Raw genomic sequence first — 23,484 nt, 5'->3', positions numbered from 1 at the left:
ACTGTGAATCACGTACTGCTGTGCTACCTCTTTAACAGAGATATTCAAAAGATGAGATAGATTAGATAGATGAGAGAGAGAGAGAGAGAGAGAGAGATAGATAGATAGATAGATAGATAGATAGATAGATAGATAGATAGATAGATAGATAGATGGATAGATGGATAGATGGATAGATGGATAGATGATAGATGATAGATGATAGATGATAGATGATAGATTCCCTATTACAGCACAATATTTAGGCAGGACTGAGGTTGACTATCTCAACCTTCTATTAGCTGATCAGGAAGTGGAGATCTCAGGTAGTGTAGCTAGGTTCTATATTCTGGCTATGAAGGAAGATAAAAGATTGTTTCAAGTGGGTAAGTCCAAATACTGTTTTATGTTAATATAATTTTATATGTGTCTGGATATATTATTTTAGTTATAGTTGCTCTATGACTGTAATAAACTAAATAAGCAATACATGAACATTTATAGACATTTGATTTATAATAGTTCTAAACTTACAAAAATGTAATAACCTATACTATTCCAGACATGGTTTCAAGATAGGTGTCTTGACTGAAAGCTAGAAAACAAAGTGTGAATCTCTGTTCAAATGTCAATTCTATGAAAAACATTTTATAGCTGCTGAGGAGCCATAAAATGTTAAGTGGTAATGAATCAATTCCATTGTAGCAAGCACAAAGCAGTTTATTATTGTTGTTATTACTTTTAAATGGACTAATGGTTTAGTTCCATCAGTTCTATTGAGAAAGGGCACAGGAGATATATTATCAAGATCACAAAAGCAATAGAAAAGGGTCATATAGAACTTTCCTCCATAAATTTCTGGATGCAATCCGAGTCAGATAACTTTATAGCTGAAAGGAAAGAGAACTCAGTATGTCCCAGGTGTTATCCTGCAAACAGTAATGTGTCCATCAAAAGTTGATTGGGAGTCTTCATTTCCCATAGGGATGTCTATACGTTGTTTCCTGTGGGCGAATACCAACATGCAACAACTGTAAGCTTCAGAGCACATACGACCTAGCTCAGGCACCATGAAGCATAAAGGAATTGTAACTTAGGACTCTAGTTTTGTTTCTATTCTTTAATAAAAGTACAGCTATAAACCTTGATTAACAGATTCATCTGCTGTTAACGAAAAGAAAAAGAAATGAAATCAAATGATCAACCTCCTGTAGAAAACTAAAGAATTAAATCAAGTAAATACTGCAGTGTGAATTCTGAAAACTTTTGGCTTAAGGACGTCAACCACTCATATACAGTACACACCAAGAGCCACTGACTTCATTCCCAGGATGTCTCAGTCTCTGCTTATCACACTCTATCAAAGACAACAATAGTCATTGCTAAACTTAATCAAACAATGGCAAAATATGTTTCAAAGTAAATGCAGATCTTTATTAATCCACGGTAGTGAGCTTGGGCCACCACAAGTCTTGCTATGCTGCCTCATCATGGAGGAATGGGTGTTCCTGAGAGGGATGAGCGAAGAATGCTGGGAGTGTATATTAAGAGTATATACTGCTAGCAGTAATACTCAAGGCAAGATGGTCATCCAATAGCCCATCTAAAGCAAGCAGACACCCATAATGGGCAGGATCAATACAGGAAGATGGTGGAAGCAGATAATCACTTTAGTGACAACAGCAAAGGGATAATTTCATACTGTTCAGGAGAAAGCACTGGTAAACCACTGCTGTATTTTGCCCAAAAAATCACATGGATAGACAGTATAAAATGATTGATGATATAGTGCTGGATGACAGACTCCTCACGTAAGATGGCGCTCAACGTGTTATTGAAGAAGAGCTGAGGATCTCTCAGTGTACTAATGGTGTTTATGATGTGGTTAGATTAAAGTCTTCAGGATGTCTAGTTGCTGATGTTACTGTGCAGGAAAAGAAAATCAGAAACTGCAAAGACAGAATTACAGTGGAAACATGGAATATAAGAAGCATGAACATGGGTAAACTCAAAATAGTGAAAGATCAAATGAATCAACTATACACTGACATCTTAGGCATCAGCAAATTGAGATGGACTGGAATTGGAAACTTTCAGTGAAAAAATCACACTGTTTATTACTCAAGAAAAATAAAGACGGAATGATGTTGCTTTATAGTCAGGAGGGGTATAGCTAGAACAGTACTTGGCTACAATGCAGTCAATGATGAATAATATAAGTTAAACTTTGTGGACAAACATTTGATATGGCAATTATCCAAGTGTACGCTCCAATCATTGATGTAGAAGAGAAGGTTGTTGAGTTTTATGATCAAGTTCATTTTGAAATTGCCATGTGCTGCTTGTGGTTGGAAACTGGAATACAAAGTTGGAAATATTAAGGAGGAAAATGTAGTTGGACTGTATGGCCTAGGAAACCAATATGAAGCAGGAGAATGACTTATCAATTTCTGCCAATCCATTGATTTCTCCATTGCTAATACAGTGTTCCAACAGCCAAAACCACACTTACATAAACAGACATCATCAGATGTAGTACACAGAAATCAAATTGACTATATTATTGGTAGAAGGAGGTAGAAGAGCTCATTTATAAAAGCAAAGATGTGACCAGGGCTGACTGTAGAACAGATCACAAGCTGGTCATGTGTAAGTTCCAAGTTAAGCTAAAGCAAAAGAAAAAAGACAACCACTTTCCACGATATGATCTTGACCATATACCCACCATTTTCAATGAGAACATCAGGAATCAATGAAGTTTACAACTTCATGAACCAGAGCAATGAACTCAAAGAAGTTATTAAAGATGAATGTGGAAAGGGACTGCCAAAGTCAAGAAACAGAAGAAAGGAAACTGGATATCAAAACAAATGATAAAAATTACTAAGAAGAGAAGAGAAGCCAAATCCAAGAAAAACAAAGATCTCAGGAAGGAACTTTACAAAGAATTTCAGAGAATTGTTAGAAGAGACAAGAAGCAGTATTATAAAAACCATCTGTAAGGACATCAAAGATGGCAACAGACATGGAAAAATAAGGGAAGTCTTCCAAAAGATCTCTGAAATCAGAAGGAAGTTCCAACCTCGAATTGTATGCTAAAGTATGCCAATGGATAGATAGTAGCCGATTTAAAAAAGACCAAAGATAAAAGGAGCATACTGAAGTTCTATACAGTAGAAATGTCAACAACCAAGATACCTTAGAAGATATTCCCTACTTACAAGAACCTCTAGTACTAGAGTATGATGTTAGAGCAGCACTCTGGTCACTACCAATTTGGATGGCTACAGAAACTGATGCAATATCTAAGAAATATGGGAAGCAACAGAAGCATGAGAAATGGTTCTAACTAAATTATGCCAGCAAATCTGGCAAATGCCCCAATAGCCACAGATTGGCCTATATACCAGTACCAAGAAAGAAGATTTAACAAAGTGTTTAAATTATTGCACAATATCCTTAATTTCACATGATGACCAAAATTATGCTTAGGCTCATCCAATGCAGACTAGAGCCCTACATGGAAAAGGAAATGCCAGATATTCAAGCTGGGTTTAGAAAAGGCCAAGAAACAAGAGACATTACTGCTGATGCATGACAAGTAAGATATTGAAGTGATAAATAATTTCTGTCTTCTAGGTTTGTCTATCAATAGAAGAAACAGAAGTGAAGAAATGCATCCCAGCTACTTGGTAGAGTAGTGACAAATGCCTTGGAAAAGACATTTAGATTCTGGGATGTGTCTATACCTACAAAGATCACAATCATGGAGGCAATGGTTTTCCTCTGTGGAAAAGAAAGGTGGACTTTGAAGCAGGATAGAAAGAGTATTGATGCTTTTGAATGTTGGTGTTGGAGAAAACTCCTAAGAATGCCATGGATAGCCAAGAAAACAAACTAATGGATCATCAAACAAATCAACCCAGAGTTCTCACTGGAGACACAAATGACCAGGCTCAGATTGTCATACTTTGGACATATTATGCAAAGACCATCTTCCCTATGCTTGGAAAAGTGGAAGGAAAGAAAAGAAGAGGACAACCAGCAGCAAGATGGATGGATTCAATTATAGCAGTGGTGGGTACATAGTTGAAGGATCTGAAGAATCAGGTAAGGGACAGATTGTCTTGGAGAAAGTCTATCTGTGTGGTCACTAAGAGTTGACATTGACTTGATGGTACATAACCAATCAATCTGTTAGCACGGACAGAGGAAAGGAGAGAAGATTCAGACTTGTTTTAAAGCAATGATTCTGAGACCATATAGCCTCCCTGGAGCAAAGGGGTAGAGCATTTCCTGCTCAGGTCCCACCATTACCCTTTGTGATCTGCTTTGAGGTTTGGAGCCCAATCTGAGAAACATCCAGACAGACAGAATCAATGCTGAAATTCTCCCTCCAGGATCAGAGTTGTCTTTCAGACTAACAACCACTGGTAGGTGTCACAAAGACAGTAGGACTGCACATGAAGTTTTTGAGAATGAACATTTTTCCTAGCAAGTGTGCTTTCCCAAATATACATCAGCCAAAATAAATATTTTTAAAAGAGGAGGGAATAAAAAGTTATAGTGGAAACCATCTCTTTCCTGACTTTCTTCTATCTAGGACTATTGGTTCTAAGCCAGCCGGGGAGAATAACTAATAAGGTCAGTTAAAAATAGTAAGACCTGCAAGAAGTTATGTGGTAAGTGTTTGGGGACTACACACAGCTACATTATAACTGGCTTTCCTGAAAGAAAGCAGATATTTCAAGCTGGCCATACATTTCAGTGATCCTATTTCTATGTAGAATTTTTAATTTCCTAATTTCTATTCCTCATGTATGTGCAAATAGAGCTCGATCAACAGCCATTTAGATAGTGATCCACATGCTATAGCCTGTTTTACCTTCTCATTTCTGACAACCAAGTTTCTGCAAGAAGCAGACCAGCATGTGTTTTTGATTCATTAGCAACCATTGGCAAGCACTGAAACTTTATTATTGAGCAAATAGGCCCTCTATAGTTCACTGTGTGCTTTGTTTCTCTAGGAAGATGACAATCCCAACATGTACTAATGTGATCTGATTCTCCTGTTGTGATGCACCAGCAACTTTGTGCTGCTGCCTGGACTAGAGGATTTTATGTTGGAATACGTCTAGCATCCCACTATATATCTTGATGATTTCCTCTGAAACCCACTCCCATATACGACTGTTAACCTATCAGAATGAAGAAAAAAAAAAGAGCTATCTGTGATGCATCATTTTACTCATTTTCTTTCTATGCTGTCTGAGCACCATTTTTTGGCTATTTGTAATTTCAGGATAGTGTCTTCATCCAAAGCAAAATATGTGTGCTTGAGACCCCAGATGACAGGACAATGGTACAGCTACACAGTACTGATTGCCTCAACCTTGGACATGCTGTTATTAATAGCTCTTTTTACTGCAGCATGAACTGAGAGAAATTGCATTAGAAATAGGTCATCATAGTCAAGATAGGCCTTCTTTTTTTGATAGAATAAAAAAAGCAGCTTTTTATTTATTAATTAGTCAGAAAATAAAAGCAGACAGACACTGGTTAGCCATTTCCTCTAATGGGTCAACAAGCAGATTTGCGTTTAGAAGGCTGTCTGACCTTGATAAGATGGCATAAAAGCAGGGAGCTCCAACTCCAAAGTTTGGCCCGCAGTTCAATTTGATAATTGAGTGAAAATAAATTGCACAGTATTTATTCATAGCTCAGGAAACTGGAGGTCTTTTGTAAATATTCTGTAGCTTATGCCCAAAGCAGGACAAATAATGTAATCTAGGGGAAGAAAGGACACAGCCTTGGTTTGCACTTTGCTGTCCTCTGACAAGAGGAAGCAACAGCTTTTCCTGCCATATTCTAAAATATTAAAGCCCTAAATAATATTCTAGGGAGGAAAAAAACTGCTAAGCTTACTTGTGGCTAATCCACCTTTTTTAATGGAGAAAGAATTGCATCAATGGCTTCAAGTGTTTTCAGCAGTATTTTGTATTCAACAATTCTAATGCAAAATCAGGAAGCCTGTGAAAATGGTTGAATGGGCTCCGAATTTTCATGTTTCCAAAGAAGCATATCTAATCATCACAGGCATGGGGAAACTCTGGAAATTAAAAAAAGGAAGAAGTTATATCTAAGAAATGGGAGCTCAAATAAATATACAGCTATATATAAATTGAAATAATTTAAAATACTGTTGATGCAGTCTTCAGGCTGACAGTGCTGGGAAGCAATATTTAAGCTGAAAGAAGAGATCTTAAGCAGTTACATTCTCCTCAACTCAAAAACTTGTTGCCTGACTCACATGCTGATTCCATTCAGAATATTTTCATCTGAGCGAAGTAGAAGAAGGCAGGGTCAGCTCTGCCAAGTAGACGAGGTCAAGAAACAGACTCCATCGGAAGATTAGAACCATAATTTATTGAGAAAGGTTATAGAAACAGAATCTTGCAAGTCTGCCTGCATTTTCCCTTCCCCCCCTCCCCCCGTCTCATACCACAGGGAGACAGGGAGCAGCCAGTCTAAGACTCTTTCTAAAACTTTCCTCACCCACCCACCCTAGCTTAACACATGCTTCTTCTGCACCTGTTGTTGTTTTAATGGCTTCTGGATAGTTTTTCCAAGGTCATCTCCATAGATCCCTACAGGCAGTGGTAAAGGTGCTAAACTTGGATCAGGGGAAAGCAGGCTCAATTCCTCACCCGAGCATGGATCTCACTGAGTAAATTTAGGCCAATCACTCTCCCTCAGCTCAACCTACCTCACAGAGCTGTGGGAATAAAATTGGTAGAGGCCTCCATATAAGCCATGTAGAACTCCTTGCGGAAAGTGAGATATAAATACAATTCATAATAATTCTGAAACCCACATAAGAACTACTTATACATCATAATATATTTGGCCACCTTTTTGAATTTTAAAGCTGGAAAGTTTATGTCTCAGCTCATGCACTTCATTTTTAATTTTGTTATGGCAGTGCAATGATGTCCACATGGGGTCAAAAAAGTCAAGGTAATGGCCACAACCATGCTGTTGAAGCCTTGCCCTCTGCCCAAAGGGCAGGGTTTCAATCACATAGTTGTGACCACCATCTTGGTTTTTGATTCCTTCTCTGTGGATACCCCTTTGGAGTGGGCAAGTAGAGTGTGCGTAAGTAGATACTGTTCAGAGAAGGCACTCTGCATGATTTGGATGGTATAGCACTCACATGCCAGTGCAGAAGGTGAATTTCCATCTTATATCGACTGCGTGAGAAGGGGAACTGAGGTTTTGGATTATTGAACAATCTTCTCAAAGCCACTTTAAGATGGATTAGTCTCAATTCAAAGGGAGGAGGCGGGACTGAATCTTGCCTTGTATGTTGAGCCCAAATGTATCTTCTGTCTAGTCATGTGTTTTTGCTAAACCAATGATGTTTTACAATGTAAAGAAATAGCCAGAGATTCTTTCTAGAAAGGATGATGCCTTTTTCCACACTTTCCTTCTCACCTTGGGGAAATAAAGTTATTCAAATGTGCTCTCTCTCTCTCTCTCTCTCTTTTTTCCCTTGTGCACCTGTTTGTTATTTCCTTGCAATTTTGATATTACAAGCAATGTCGCCATAATAAAATTGTGTAAGTAGAGAAATTAGGACACACAACTGGAGAACAGGCTTTCATACCTGAGAAAATTGTAGCCTGTTTAGGCTGTTTATCCGGATTTATAATTTGCTTGAAAATGCTGTCTCCTAGCTTCCTGATTGCTTTGGCTTCAATGCAACATAATGCCATTATCAAACTATTATCAAAATCATCAACATATTACAAAGCTTAAAACATTGAAATAATGCCACCTGCAGGCCATAAAATGAATTTAGCAAAAGAACATCTACACAGATTTGATTGCATGATAAACTAAGTGGTCATCAGTATGAATCATTAAGATTCAAGCAACCAGCCAGATGTGTTTCATTTCTTCATTCACACATGCATCTCTATCCCTCTCTTTCCTCTTCACCTCCAAAGAGGGTAACAACACCAACCTTGGCTGATCTCACAAGACTGGATTTGGTTGTATTTGGATGGGGAACCACAGAAAATTTCAGAGCTATAGGTTTTACTGGGAAGTTTTTTAAAAATCCTGAAGAAGACAATAACATTATTGGTATTATTGTTAATACAGTTATGTGGACATGTCCATGTGGCCACTGAACATGTCTATGTGATCACCAGGAGTCAAGCTCAATTCAAGTGAGTATTTTTTATTATCCCATTTTCCCTATTATTTATACCTGATAGTGTTCTAACTGAAAGTTTTAAGAAAGTTATATCCAACTGCACAATAATTCCTTGTTGCCACAGGAGTTGTTCTAATGCACACACATATTCTAACCCTGTTTCTTCACTCACTGCAGAAACCAGAAGGTTTGCAACTATGCAAAGAAAATGAACTTTGCTGTCACTCATCTCTTATATTGACGTTAATGGAAAAATTTCTTCACTCAGATGTTCCACTTATTCCCAAAGCATTTGATAGCTCTATACTAATATAAGTTATCCATTCCTTCTTTTTCCTATTGTGGGAACTAATATAGCAACTATGAGGGATGAAAAACTATACAACAAACTGGAATCAAAGATTATCTGCCCTTGTATTAGTTGATAAATTCAAGGACTGTGGACCTTGGCTGATATATGTTCATAGTATCATAACATTCGTACATCTTCTTTCCAAATCTTAAATCATCTGATGAATTGAAGTGTATCAGATCTCTAGAATTTTCAAAGTTTCAGATATTTAGGGACAGGTGAACTATCAATGTTTGGCTGCTGCACCAGTTATCAGCAGTGTGTATTCATCAAATCTTTTTGGTATTACTTCTTGTTCACAGTTTGGTAAGGCTTCAAAAGAGGTAATTAACTCTAGTGCTTGATCTTTTCTTGTGTTATCTCAGGGTCATTACTGTCAACTTGTCAAGGATGCTGGTAATTCTGGGCTGGCATAGTTTTTAATCATATGGCTCCCTGTCCTTGACATAAGGCAAGACAGACTCAGCTCAGAGTAGTATATTGAGTTACCTCCTTTTTTCATTCTGAAATACACAGAGAAGATGTCTTCGAAACTATCCATTTTAAGCAACTCATGGGGAATTGTGGAATGGTCAAACGGCAAATCTTTTTTTATTCTGCTACACTCAGAAGCTCTTTAACAGCATTTCAATCAGTCTTGTGGTGTTGGCATTGAAAAAGAGGACTGAATGATAGATGAATAGCTTTTCCGGTAAGCCAGAGGCAACTCTTAATTCCATTAAGTGTAATCCATAAGGCTACTTGAATTGTTTGAAGTAATCAATTGTGCTTATTTAGATTTGTCACTTTTATGGGATGCACTCCCCAAGCTCTCCCTGTATTTGATTATCCTTCTTACTTATCTTAGTTTGTTTTCCCCCACTAGTTTGTTTTCCCTAACTAGCCATAAGCTGTTGGTTCCTAGTGCCAGCGTTTTGAGCTTCTGTGAGAGTTGCTAACTTGTCTGCATCACTTAGCACAGCATTTTCAAAAGCTGTTTTTAGAATCTCCACACTTTTGTTTATAAATGTTGAATATTCAAAGATAGAAAATACTGTTTGTGCAGTCAGTAAACACTGTCTGGCCATCAGGTCTGTTGTAAATTCCTTTAAAGGCTGTATAACTTGCTCCTCTGGCACTGGGGATAAATTTGTTGGAAGAACAACAGCTATTTCAGAGGGAGAAACTAATAAGGACAGGGATTCCTTCTGATTGCTTAATTCCTCTTGAAGCTCTCTAAATTGTTGCTTTTGTAGTTCAGTTTCCAAATCCCAATTCAGGATGTCATAAACAGAGTGGATAAGATTTGTTTTGTTGTTAGTTGTATTCACAGATTTCTTGCCTGGCTGATGTTAGGCTGCTTTGATGGTTTAGATAAAGTCTGTGCTTGTTCTGTTATGATTTTTCTTCTTTTCCCCATTTTGTCTTCTTTTCTTGCAGGTTTTAAATTCCAAGATATTCGGGATGTTATGACATAATTTAATTATCTTCAGGGAGCAGTAAAGATAGTTGAAATTGGCTAGTGCAGTAAAATAAAATAAAATAGGAATAAAATAAATAGAATAAAACGAGGCACAGATCAAGTGGATTATCCTGTCAGCTCCTCAACACCATCTTCCCTTCCCCTCTATTTCAAGCCATGTAAGATTTTTGTTATTAGACAAAAAGTCTCTTTTTAATTTGAATTATTACAAGTCTGAAATCTTAAGCATTTATTATTGTTCTTATTGTAGCTTCATAAAATATGAAAATGCATCTAATAATTTTCAGTGCCACATCTGGGCTAAATAGAAGGCTTCAAAATTGGTATAATATGGATCAGTGTTTTTCAAACTTTGGAACTTTAAGATGTGTGGACTTCCATGCTGGCTGGAGAATTCTGGGAGTTGAAGTCCACACATCTTACAGTTGCCAAGTTTGAAAAACACTGATATAGTGTCTACTTGAAATCAAAGGAAATGTGGGGCTCTTGTACAATACAAATGTGAAAGTGTCCATTGGTAAAGCCTAACAGAACCAACCAGCATCCTTCAGAGTATAAGGGAAGAATCATAACTAGGGAAATCATCCAGAACTATTATGAAGGAATAAGCATCCTGAAGATCCAAGACTTCTTGGAATCAAGATATAGGCTAAATAGACTGTATTCCTAGCTCGCTATGAAGGAGCCAGAAAGAATCTCATAGGAGAGAAAGGCTAAAAAGCTGAATGTATTCTAGAAAAGTTAAGACATCAAGCAAAACACCTGGGGAAACAGTGAGAAGAAAAACCAAAAAAATGAACATTGTTACTGCTATTGCAGTTAGAGGTGCTTGGTGAAGTCCCCACCTTTTCATATACTTATTGCAATAAAACAGAGCTCTTATCAAATTGTAAGCCGTCGAGCTAAATTACCACACAAACACAGAACCTAATCACAGCAACCACAATGAGAATCTACAGAAGGCTACAGAACACATATTTTTTTAATCACTTCACTGAGGCCACATACTCTAAGTTGCAGAGTAATTATTCTCTGTTCAACTTTTTTGGTAATGTAAATAAGCTTCAAGTCTGGTTCTAATTACCTTACGATCAAGCAGACTTCTGTGTTGCTTTCATAGTGCTATTGTGCTGAGGTTCTCATTTTCTTCAGCTTGTGATTTCTTATCCTAATTTGTGGCCTTATTATCTGTATGTATGATTAACATGGGGAAGCTCCAATTAGTGGGTACTTTGTGAATACTCTGTGAATACTCTGCCTGGGAAATGAGATGTAAATTAAGGCTTAATGTAATTAAAGTTAGCTTTGCCTTAATCAGGTTTAACTTTTTTCCATTCATTGCAATACATTTTGTTTATTCTAAGTCATTATTTCAATCTACTACCATTATTAAAGTAGAATAAATATGATACTGAATATAGACTCACAAGATTACAGTTTTCATTCCCATATTGTATAACTCAACATGCAGGTTAGCCATATAAAGTAAAAGCACAGCTAGTTAACATAGTGTATAACATTTATTGTTCACAGTGAACACTTCTGGAAACATAGACACATTAAAATATTACAAAATCCATATTCAGGCATTATGTTTCTTAACCAAAAGTTTACAAAATAGTTACAAGTACTCAAGATTCCAAAAACTCTTCATCAGACAAGAAGATTAAAAATCCAGAAAAAAGATCTTGTGGTACAGGAGAGGCCACCAAGACTGAAGCTCAACTCAAAGGAAATTTTATTTTTTTATTGAATATTGCACACAATATTTCTAGAATGCATATGACAGATTTGTAGAAAGTCATCATGACATGGTCAGTTTTAGTTTCAACTTCATTTCTAATGATCTGCTGAATAACTTGAAATATTTTGGTAATTTTCTCTTTAATAATGCTTTCCATCAATTTACCTAGAACAGAGAGTAAGCAAAATAGCCTGTTATTTCCTGGATCTCTCCTGAATATTAAAATATTGGTGGTATATAAGCCTTTTCCACATAATCTGATGGAAAAAACTAATCACAGTTATGTTGCATATTTTGTAAGAAAATAACAACTAAATTCCATTCAAATGGATAGCATTTGGGCATTATTTTTTGTTGCTGTTTTCAATTTTTTTCATTAAGAACTACATTTACCAACTGCTTTCTTATTTCTACAAACTCTCCTCCTGAAAATGTCAGCTTGCTTCTTGCTTGATTGTTTATGTGTTTGTTATTTTAGACATTTCTATGCACCCACCCAAATGCCTGGGTGATATTTCATCTAAAATATCAATATTAAGCATAATCCCAATGTACCACCACTCAACTTCCCAGAAAAATCAATCCAACCAATTCCAATATAAAAACTGCAGCAAAACATAACCTGCAGTAAATGTCTGGTCACTACTGGATTATGTGTCAAATACCCATTTAAAAAGAAGTGACTTCTTTGTTTTTAAAATGCCTGGAGCCAAGAAACCATCCATACGTCTTGGGGCAGTGTGTTCCACAGCACTGGGGCAATCAGTGAGAAAGCCCATCTCCTAGTCTTCCCACCTTTCATGCAGAAGGGACCTTAAGCAGACCCTCTCTAGATCATCTTACAGAATGGGCAGAATTGTTTCGAATCCAGCAGTTCCTAATGTAACCTGGCATAGAAGACTTTACAGGTGATGACCAGCACTTTGAATTTGGCCTGGAAGTCTCCTTACAACTAGTGTGTTGATTGCAAGATCAGTGCTATAATACAATATGAGTTTTATCTACTGTACTGGCAAATCTGGTTGTTACTTTGCACCTGAGTTGTCTTCAAAGGTAGCCCTACAAAGAGCATATTTAATTTTAGAGATAGGAATCTGTTTTACATGTTTTGCAGACAAGAAAGAAACATTTACTCCATTTCTCCGTTGCCTCTTTTTTCTTCTTTAACTGTCCTTTACTTCATTTGTAATCCCATGATCCAAATATCTCCCTAGCTGTTGTCTTAATATTATTAATAATAGGTTCCTCAAAAGTAATTTGCACCCCCTTTAAAAAAAATCTGCTTTTTTTTTTACTTGATTCATGTAGCCACTACTGGCCATGTAGAATCAGGAGTACCTTTATCTATAACTTCTTCTAAAAACAGTGAATGCCATGTAAACAATGAATTGCAAATTATTTTAAAAGTTTGCTTATCAAAAACATATCATGAAAAGTTTTTAGAATATCTTATAGTGGTGGTAGCAAAAAGCCTGTGTGGCTGAGCAACTTCATTTCTCAAGCCATATAAGTTCATTGTGGTCATGATGAGAGAAGGGAATTCGTTTTCCTTTCATTTTAACTGTTTTTTCTATTTCCACTGAACAAAGCAAAAAACATAACAACAAAACTATGCCACCTCCAAAACATGGTTTGAGGGGTTGTTAATTGAATGAAGTGCCTAATTATTCCCCAGTGGTAGGTATACCATCCTGTCAATGGACTGCCATCTTTAAATACATTTTTAATTTTTAATAGAATGACTTGGCTTATCTAGTGGTAGAATAATTGTAAGTTCTACAGTGCATTTCTCTTACTAGCTTACTTGAGAAATAACAGTGTAAGTGAAGTTTAGTTGAACTTTAGGGTAAAACTAATGTTATTGTAAACTTTATACAGGTAGTCCTCACTTAACGACCCTAATTGGGACTGGAATTTCCATCACTAATCGATGCAGTGGTTAGGCAAAACATCACGTGACCACACTGCTTAACAATGGCCATTGCAGTACTCCCAGTTGTGGTTGTTAGGCCTGGATCGTGCTGCTGTTAGGTGACAACCTCATGCTTCTCCTGCCCTGTCACATTCACCACCGCCTCAACTCCCCCTCATTTCTGCCCCTTTGGCCACCCTGCACTCCCCTTCAAAGCCTCACAAGGCCTCAGGAAAGATGCGTGTAGCTTCGAGAAGGCTGCATGTAGACTCAGGAAGGCCTCACACAGCCAGCAACAGCCTCACGAAGGGCCAGGTCAGGCGCACTTCGTCAGCAGCGGGAGGAAGAAGACGGCAAAGGTCCACTGGGGGCGGCAGGGGTGGCAGAGCGCAGGGCAGCAGGGGCAGTGGAGCGCAGGGTGGCCAAAAGAGCAGAGATGAGGGGGAGATAGGCAGGTGGGGGAGTTGAAGCACACCCTGCAGTCGTAAATGCGGCCGGGCTGCCAAGTGCCCGACTTTTGATTACATGACCATGGGGGTGCTGCAACACCTGTAACTTCAAGGACTGGGTATAAGTACCATTCATTCAGCTCTATTGTAACTTTGAACAGTCACTGAATGAATGGTCATTAAGCGAGGACTACCTGTATTATTATTCCGAACTCTAAATCCCAAATAAACCAACTTTTTCTGATATCATGAGTCTCAGTTTGATTAATACTCAAGGAATTTCTTTGTCAAGTCAAATAAAGGTTATCATATATTATTCTAAAAAATTACCCATCAGTTCCCTCTTTTATCAATAGATTTTTGGATTATACTTGGATTATACTTCATATGCTACAAAATGACACAAAATAAATCTACAGATATTCAACTGGATTTTGATTTATGCAGTGTTTATTGAAGTGTGTGATCTATGAATATATATATATATATATACCCGCAACTATCTAAAATGCAGTTAGCATTTTCCAGGAGGTAACATGATAAGAGAACTAGCACAAATCCAGCTTGTGATTATTTTAATTATAGTCATGGCTGCAGCAGATGCATGTTTTTTAAGTCTTTCAGCCAATACAACCAATTGGAGACTAGTAGTAGAAATATATAGGCGTCTCTGCAGGGAAGAGGCCAAAAGGTCAAGATGGCGGCCTTGCAAAGTCACAGCACACATTAAATAGCTTTGGTCACATGGTTGTGGCTGCCATCTTGATTTTTTTGGCCTCCATGGAAATATAATTAAAACATAGAAATACAACCCAAACAAAAAGTTTAAAATCTATTTTTTTACCTGCTAGCATTTTATTTATTTATTTTAAAACATTTAAAGAATAAATTATTACAGAAAATAAAAAATAAGAAAAGGCATAGTGGCTGGAAAATAAAATGTCAGTAATTAAACAGAAATTATTTCATTTATCAAATAATTAATTATTTTTTTAAAACAATCATTGTTTCATCTTGAGAAATAATTGTAACTACAAAATTCTAATCAGTAATATATCGATGTCACCACTATTTATTATCTAAAATAAATCCACATGATCTTATGAACAGAAAAAAGAGAAACAGAAACCAAATGCTAAAAACTAAAAACAATCAGTAAAAACAATAGTAAGCTCTAAATTCCCTCCCATTGTACTCAGCTGATGATTACATTAAATTATCTATAAATACAACCACTCTTTGTTTAGTGATCAAGTTCTGTTCCAATGACCAGGTCATTAAGTGAAATGGTGGCTAAGTGAACACATGACTGAGACGGAGAGAGAGGGAGGGAGAGACAGACAGACCCTGTGAAGATCGCTGGTTGCTGCCATCTCATGCAGATAAAGTTCTCCCATGCAGCAACACCAGTGTTACTCTCACTCTAGTGTGTGTTGTTGTCAGGTGCAGAAATTTGGTTGTAAATGCATGCATTGGTCAGAAAATGAATTTTTTATTACCATCGTATTTGTGAATGGTCACTAATCAAGGTAGCCGCTAAATGCGGAGAGAGTATATTAAAATTGCTTCTGGTTATTATCTTTACTATCTTTACATCAGATATTTCCCCCTTAAAAACCATACTCTAAGCATCAAAGTATTTAAGTTTTCCTTGTTGTGGTTCATGTAATATAAAGGGAAGCCATTCTTGCTTAAATTTAATCAAATTTCTGTTTTCAATATATACTGCTACTTTTGCCATTGCTACATGTTCCCTAAGTTTGGTTTCCCAGTCTGATATTGTTGGCAAAGTATCTCTTTTATTTATTTCCAACATTGGGCCAAATTTGTCCTCACAGCCATCAGTATGTATCTTAATAAATTATGATTATTTTTATTTATTTGTTCTGGAAAGATTCCTAATAGAATAAAACTGTGGTTTAAATTCAAAGTTTGTTTTAATTTTTTTTTAATAACGCTGTGTATTTCTTTTCAGTACTTTTAAATTTTTTTACATGACCACCACATATGATATAATGTTCCTTCTGCATCACAACATTTCCAACATTTATTATTATATGATTTATCTATTTTTGCAAATTTTGGACAGAGTTATGTACCATTTGTAAAACATTTTGTCCCAACTTTCTATTAAATTGTAGCTTGGGGTAAATTTGATTGAGTTTTTCCATAAGTCCTCCCACTGTTGTAATATTTTAAAAAGTGTTTTAAATCTAAAGGTAATTAAAACTATTTTCACAAATACCCACTCAGTGTACATGCACTCAACCCAAGATTTTCTCAGTCCCAAAACTTTTTTTAGTGTATTTCTCTATAAACATTCCTACTTGGTGCTCTTTCCCTAAGCTTACTTTGTTGCATAGTATCAGCAACCTTTACTCATCTACTGCAGATTACCTTAGGATCTTCTTGTGGAAACAAAATTCTTTAGGAACATGGAATCAGACTCAAAGCCTATCATTAGTTAAGCAATAGGAGGACCAGAGCTAAAGTAGAAGGAAGGAGGTGATATGCAAAATAGGATAACAGGAAGTATATTCATTCATTCATTACATAAATATTTATATACATATTAAATAATTTATTAAACATACACATTTATTCCATTTCACAAGGTTTGTCCTGAGACTGACATAAGAGACCTCAACCTCTAGGTTAGTGTTGTCCAAACTTGGCCACTTTGAGTGGACTTCAACTCCCAGAACTCCCCAGCCAGCCATGCTGGCTGGGGAGTTCTGGGAGTTGAAGTCCACTCAAAGTGGCCAAGTTTGGACAACACTGCTCTAGGTCGATTGATGTGCTTGTGTAAGGGTACATAAGTAATTCCATCAGAACTGGAAGATATAAATTGGGCTCTCATTGTGAAGGCAGGTAATTACTTGCTAAACAGAATGAAGACTGATTCCTTCAACATTCTGATAGCTGCTACGGTACCTTCTGCCAAAAACCCCATATGAAGTGAAGAATTTCAGATAATGAGACATGTGGTTCTATTACTGTCCAGATCAAAACAGATCACTGTTTCACCAGGCTTCATTTAACCTGCTGAAGTAGAAATTGAGGGCTTTATGGGAGAGGGTGGCACCACCTGCCTTGAAGGAAGCAGTGATGTGTCCCCTTCTCAAGAAGCCATCCTTGGACCCAATAGTGTTGGAGATAAAACCAAGAGATAAAACCACATCTATGAACAATAAAAATATTAAAACCAAAGATATTAAAACAAAAAACCTGGCACCATAACTGAGCCACCCAGTTTGGTACAAGATGGGCAGCTATATAAATGTTTTAAACAAATAAATAAATGTTGATAAAACAAACTATGAAACATAGCATTGCCTTTTGTCTCCATAGAGATTACTTACCAGTCTTAAAATCTAAACTAGATCTTAGGCTCATTAAGAATTAATCAACCAAACATGGGCAGATCTTAGTTCTAGAATGTAACATTGGCATATTCATGAGCCATGGTAAGATGAGCATCTGAATGTTTCTCCTGAAACAGGAATGGGGAACTTATGAACAATCAAGATGTACTTGAACTACTTCCAGCATCTTTCATTACTGGCCTTGCCCACAAGACTGCTGGAATTTGCAATAAACCCAGTGTCTTGGGTCTGTGTCTTAAACTGATGGCTTCAAGGGAATTAAGGATTATTTTAAGATAATGAACCCAAAATATATGTTTTTGTAGTTATATTAGATCCTAGAGAGAACACCCAGGGAAAATTGGAGGCCTAAATGGCACTAAGGTGGCTACATATTCACTGGCTGAGTTTACCCATCATGCTAAACCATGGTTTGTTTTCACAATAGTTCGTTGAACAAGCCCTAATAAACATATGACACTAAACTAGAAACCAAACAAATCATATTACTACCATGTGCATGTCCACTCATTGAATGTAACCCTTGATTGGCTGCTGGTGATAAGAAAAATTGTTGGGCCTTAGTAACAAATTAGAAATTAACAATAAATTTGGCTGATATTAAAATGTTTTTAAAAATTTGCTGATCTCCTAACAAAACAAATGTATCACCCCAAAATCAGCCTGTATTCCTAGGATCTGGAAAATATCCAACAGGATAGATATGGGAAGCTAGAGTCAGTGCACTAAATGCTAATTCTAAATAAGTTAGTAAAAAGGGTTATAAAAGGTAATTTTTCAAGTATATAGAAATTCTGCTGAAAGTCCTATTTACAATTTTTTTAAAAAAAATCTTTGAGCAAGAAGAAACATGTAGAATGGGTGATCTGGTAACAAGAGACTGCATTCACACATTATAACAATTGATTTGTTAGGGCTAAGTATGCAGTGTGTAAATGATGATATATAATATATTGTGTTATGTGAATCTAGTGTTTGTGGATTATTCAATAAATCATGGTTAAATAAACCAAGTTGTCAAATGATATAATGTAAGCCATACAAAAATATTGACTGTCCCTCAATAATTCTTCCTGAATTAATGGGATAAGAGGACAATCCCCTTCTATGAAACTGTCACATAATAGGAAGCAAAGAATAGGAATAAATGTACAGTATGTTTGTGGAAAGCATCCAAAAGAGATTCCTTGAAAAAACACGTTACCATAAGCAAAGCACACCTGCACAAAATATTAAAACAGCTGCATCTTTTGGAAAGCTCATGAAGCTGCTTCAGAAGTCCGCAACTCTCTGAACGTGCCTGTTACACATACAAAATTTTTAGTGGGACCACAAGCAGAATAAAGCACCTCTTTCAAATGTTTTGCACAACCCTAATGGACAGAAGAAGTAATGTAAGCAATAAAACAACCCACAGTTGTGCACTTCATTTTAATTGATTTGGACTCAGGGAGAAGAAGAGTTCACCAAACTTTATTTAATCAATTTATTAGCTGCCTCAATTACTGAAATAACTCTAGGCAGCATACAACAATGTAACAGAAATGTATTAAAATCCATTTAACAAACAAATCCAAACAAAAACAATCCAATAGGAAGGAGGTAATAAACAACTCAAGGGGGGGGGGAAACCGATAAAAATTATACAGCACACAAACAACTATCACAAGTTGAGTCACAAAGTCCTGCCTCAAGACTAGGTGAAAAAGCCAGGTCTTCAAGGGTCTAAAAGGCAACCGAGTCAGAGCCATACAGACTTCAGGAGGAGGCAGGAGCAACCATGTCTCTGTGGATCCATAAAATGGCACTGCTTTGCCCATGGGACCTGGAGCATGCTGACCCTGCCAGATCTTATCAGATGGGCAGAAACAAAGAGAAAGGTATTCTCATAGGTAGGCAAGGCCCAAGCTATGGAGAACTTTATAAATGTCAACCAGCACCTTGAATTGCATCTGGAAGCCAACTGGTAACCAGTGCAGCTTGCAAAGTAGAGATGTTATGTAACAAAATACAACATTCCCATTCCTCATTGTGCTGCTTTATTTTAGACCAGCTGTAGCTCCCAGATGATCTTCAAAAATACACTATAATAGTCCAAACAAAAGTTGACTAATACATGAGTGGGCCTCCCAATTCAGAAGGCATAATTGGGACATCAAATACAACTGAGCCACAGCTGCCATTTGCTTACTAAGCAAAAGTCGGAAGTCCAGGAGAACATCAAAATTATATACAAATTCTGCCTGAATCCCATCGGTAATTTATTTTGGAAAATCCCTGGAAACAGATTATTAAATCCAGACACTCAGTCTTGCTAGGTCTGAATCCGAGCCTCTTCCTCCCCATCCAGACTCCAAAAGCCTCCAGGCACCAGGACAGACCATGGGTTGAGATATACAACTGTATATCATCTATGTATTGATGATACATGACCTCAGTCTGCCAAATGATCTTTTCCAACAGTTTCATGTAGATGTTAAACAGAGTGGGGAGAATATTGAGCACTAAGGGACTCTACACAGCATTGGGGCAGCTGCAGGACCTGGACCGGAATTCAGCTTGCTGCTACCCAAGGTCAGCACACCACAGCCTCTTCTGCTAGCACTCCCAGTCCAGCCGTGATGATTCACCATATCAATCCACAGAAGCCTTGCTGATTTGGAGATGACACCAAATTATTTAGAGTGGCTAAAACTAAAGGGGATAGTAAAGTACTAGAAAAGAGTCTCTATAACATGAGAAGTGAGCATTAAAACAGTAGATACATGAAAAGAGAAGCAAAAGTAAAATAACACATTGTCTGCATATGCACATAACATTGCACCAAATGTTATTTTAAACATGTTTTATTGAATAAACCAGAATTACCCTTCTACAACAGCAAAATGACTGTGGTTTGGCATGTTTGTCAATCAGTCGCTCTTACCAGTGATGGCGTCTCAAAAATCCTGACCAAAGAAACACAGATTTGCATGCATGTTCACAGTATTTTCTGTTTATTATAGGATGTTTTATACCTGTTTTGTGGATGGACTATATTTGTCTGTGGATTAGCAAGAGGTGTGGTTAGGAAGAGAAAACCAGAAACAGGAGAGATTCTCAATTCAGATATAAGCCATGGTTAAAATGTGCCAATATTCATAACCCAGCTGCAAAACCTGTAGCTTGTTTCCATAAAATAGATGGGGTGGTTTTTGACATCCAAGCAAACTACATATAAAACAACATTTGGTTTAAAACTATGTGAAAATCAAACCACTAAGAAAAAAAGTAACCACACATCCTAATTATACATAGTTCTAACATAAAGTGATCAAGAAAGCATATTGGATTGTGGTGGATAACTCAGCAAAAACATGACTCCTTCTTGTGATATTGGAATCTGGGGTCCGATTCAGAAAAAGCTGTGTAATCAAACCACAGAAGTTGCTACCACAAAGTACAAATGACTTTAGAGAAGGATTAGATAAATACGTAAAGACTATACATTGTTTCTAATTATAGTGGCTGTGAGACCTGGTGTTGATAGCAGTCAACTTCTTTATGCCTGTTACTAAGATCCATGCATTCATGCTCAAGTTCTTATGGGCTTTACAGAGATGGTACTTTGGGAAACAGGATGCTAAGCTAGACAGATCTTTTAGCTTATTTACTAAGACTCTTCTTATGCTCATGAAGGACCTGCCAATACACTAACCTGGGTATTGATATTCACTTATTTATTTCAACTTACATGTATGAAGCACAGCCTACTTCATCTGTTTATTTTAAACATTTTATCCTACTCCTCAGTAGGGTAAAAAGCATAGCTCCTGCCTGCAGGCTTACAGTCTGAAAAACAAAACTCAGAGTTACCCATTTTGAACTTAAACAGCAGTTCTTCTAAGGACCAACTAAATGAGGAACAGTTAAGCAGAGCTATCCTTTCACAGTCGAGCTACAAAATTCCATCTCTCTTTCTGTTAGAGTCAGAATGAAGGATGCTCGAGTCATGGTTGCTAAGAAGATTGTTTCTTGAAATTTACTGCCAAACTCCTTAGGCTCAATTTATATTTGTTTTGGGGGCCAACATTATAATATATAGCTGCAAGGCCACAGAATATGCCTTGATATCTATATTTAAGAATATTTTTGTTACTTTATGAAGTAATTGGTTATCAGTCATTTACTGAGTATAGAAATAGCTTCAACAAGCCAATCTGTATTCATACAGAAAAACTTTTTTATTAAAGATATGTATATAAGTTTGTGTAAATATACATTTTCCCAAAAAAACAAAGCTAAATATTATCAGATTCATAATAATTATGACATGTAGTGTATAACACTGTTTTGAAAAGAATTGCTACCTATATAATTTAATAACAAAACAGAAATAGAACATCGCACAAGACCGCACAATGTCATAGCATTATATGGTTATAACAAAAAAAAGTATGTCTGGGAAACAGACAACAATGTGTTTTTACTTATGGTACAATTCTGTTTTCCCCTGCCAAGACATTTGTAATAAGTATAGGATATTAATTTGTTTCCTTTCCTGAACCCACTCAAATTTTATAGAGTTTGAACTAACTATAGCAGTTACAAGATTGATAAAGAGCATCAGAGGACTGTCAAAATATAAGCTTTGGATACCAACTGGGTATTCTTTTTTCAATCTCTGCTTGCTTGGTTTCTTCACTTAGAAACAATTTATTTACCAAACAATGAAAAAGGAAAAAAACCTACTAAAACATCCATGTATAGCTAAACAGAAAAAATAAATATTTTTAGATATCATAATGTTTATCATCAGTTTCTTTGTTCTGCTAGTGAAAAGGAATAAGCATGAATATGCCATATTTTTGCAGTGCAATCCAGAATGGTAATTTCCACCATTAGAATATATATAAAAAAAAATGCTAATATCAATGGACTAAGGCAAATTACAGTATAATCATGGCAACCTAAAAGATTTCTCTCAATATCCTTATTTCATTTACTTTTCAAAACTATGCTTGTACTTAGGCCTTTGATAATAAACACTCTCTCTTGAAAACTACATTGCTTTAAGATGTAGTTAGGCAGCTTGGGCATTCATTTTTACAATTACATACAAAGAACAATAAAGCTAAAATGTTTCAACTGGTCAGCATGTCTAAAATTCCACACTTTTTCAAGCAGCACTTGATACAGCTAGTTTCTTCAAATGATCCATGAAGACTTGCAGACTTACATCGTCTGTAAGAATTGGTGCTCCAGATTCCTATAACAGAATGGAAGATGTTAGAAGCCTTCTCTGTCATGGTGCCTGCCTTATGGCACAGCCTCCCCCCCCCCACAAGATACAGAGAGCCCTGACCCTGTTGGCCTTCTGGAAAACAGTGCAGACCTGCCTTTTCCCCCAGACAGTGGAGCCAGGACGTCAATAGAGCTGGCATGGGGTGGTTGGTGGATGGATGTAAGTTTTACTGGGGCTTCAACCAGTTTATTGTTTTAAATTGTTGTTTTTAATGTAACATGTTTTTATTTTGTTCACTGCCCGGTGTTCCTTTTGGTAGATGAGCAGCTATATACATTTGTTTAATAAAGACATTATGTCACATTAATTTATTATAAGGAATCAAAAGGTACTGTGAAATACTTTTGGGTTACCTATGTGCAACCACTCTTCCTGAAGACATGTGGCACAATCAGGATTGCTGCTCCTGCTGGTCATTTTTTTATAGATTTAAAAATACTATGAGGCGAGCATAGTGTAAAACTAGCACTAATCTACAGCAACACCTTTATTTCCAAGAATGCATCTGAGCCCCAGGGATGTATTCCTTTAAACTTAACCAGTTTGCCATCAATGAATGGACATTTGTTCTGCTCTGTGGTAGAGACATGTGTCATTAGAAGGCCTGGTCTTATTTCAGCTTTACACTTAGTTTCTCCATCAAAATAACTATCTCCAAACATAATCAGTTTGCTTTTTGCATAATAGGTGTAAGA

At 36.7% G+C, this 23,484-nt stretch overlaps 2 protein-coding genes across 12 annotated transcripts in view; one reads left to right on the top strand and one right to left on the bottom strand.

Annotated features, from left to right (window-relative positions):
• LOC148214914 (uncharacterized) overlaps window positions 1–23,484 on the top strand; it is a 158,963-nt gene that overhangs the window by 126,502 nt on the left and 8,977 nt on the right. For 8 of the 11 annotated variants that reach the window (XR_015796968.1, XR_015796965.1, XR_015796960.1 and 5 more), the window contains 3 exons: window positions 8,146–8,213; window positions 9,069–9,243; window positions 9,972–16,350. The exons of 1 other annotated variant lie outside the window; for it this stretch is intronic. Coding sequence is in view for 1 of the 10 variants with exons in the window: in XM_088145354.1 (XP_088001480.1) it covers window positions 8,146–8,213 (68 nt within the window). In the remaining 9 variants the exon portion in view is untranslated. Of the gene's footprint in view, window positions 1–8,145; window positions 8,214–9,068; window positions 9,244–9,971; window positions 16,351–23,484 lie in introns of those variants that run through there. 2 more of the 11 variants (XR_015796967.1, XM_088145354.1) reach the window with 1 other exon arrangement.
• The window catches only part of SEC23A (SEC23 homolog A, COPII component), a 37,736-nt gene continuing 33,214 nt past the window's right edge, over window positions 18,963–23,484 (bottom strand). Inside the window, exon 20 of the mRNA XM_007434438.4 lies at window positions 18,963–22,753. Within this exon, the coding sequence (XP_007434500.1) occupies window positions 22,664–22,753 (90 nt within the window). The 3' untranslated portion in view covers window positions 18,963–22,663. The remainder of the gene's footprint in view (window positions 22,754–23,484) is intronic.

Source organism: Python bivittatus, unplaced genomic scaffold (genome assembly GCF_059951505.1).
Source record: "Python bivittatus isolate LINGU-HERP-01145 unplaced genomic scaffold, Pbiv_v1 ctg000480_np1212, whole genome shotgun sequence".
In the NCBI taxonomy this organism is placed as follows: Eukaryota; Metazoa; Chordata; class Lepidosauria; order Squamata; family Pythonidae; genus Python; species Python bivittatus.
Note: the sequence above shows the minus strand (reverse complement) of the source record. Positions and strands in the feature narration are given on the sequence as shown.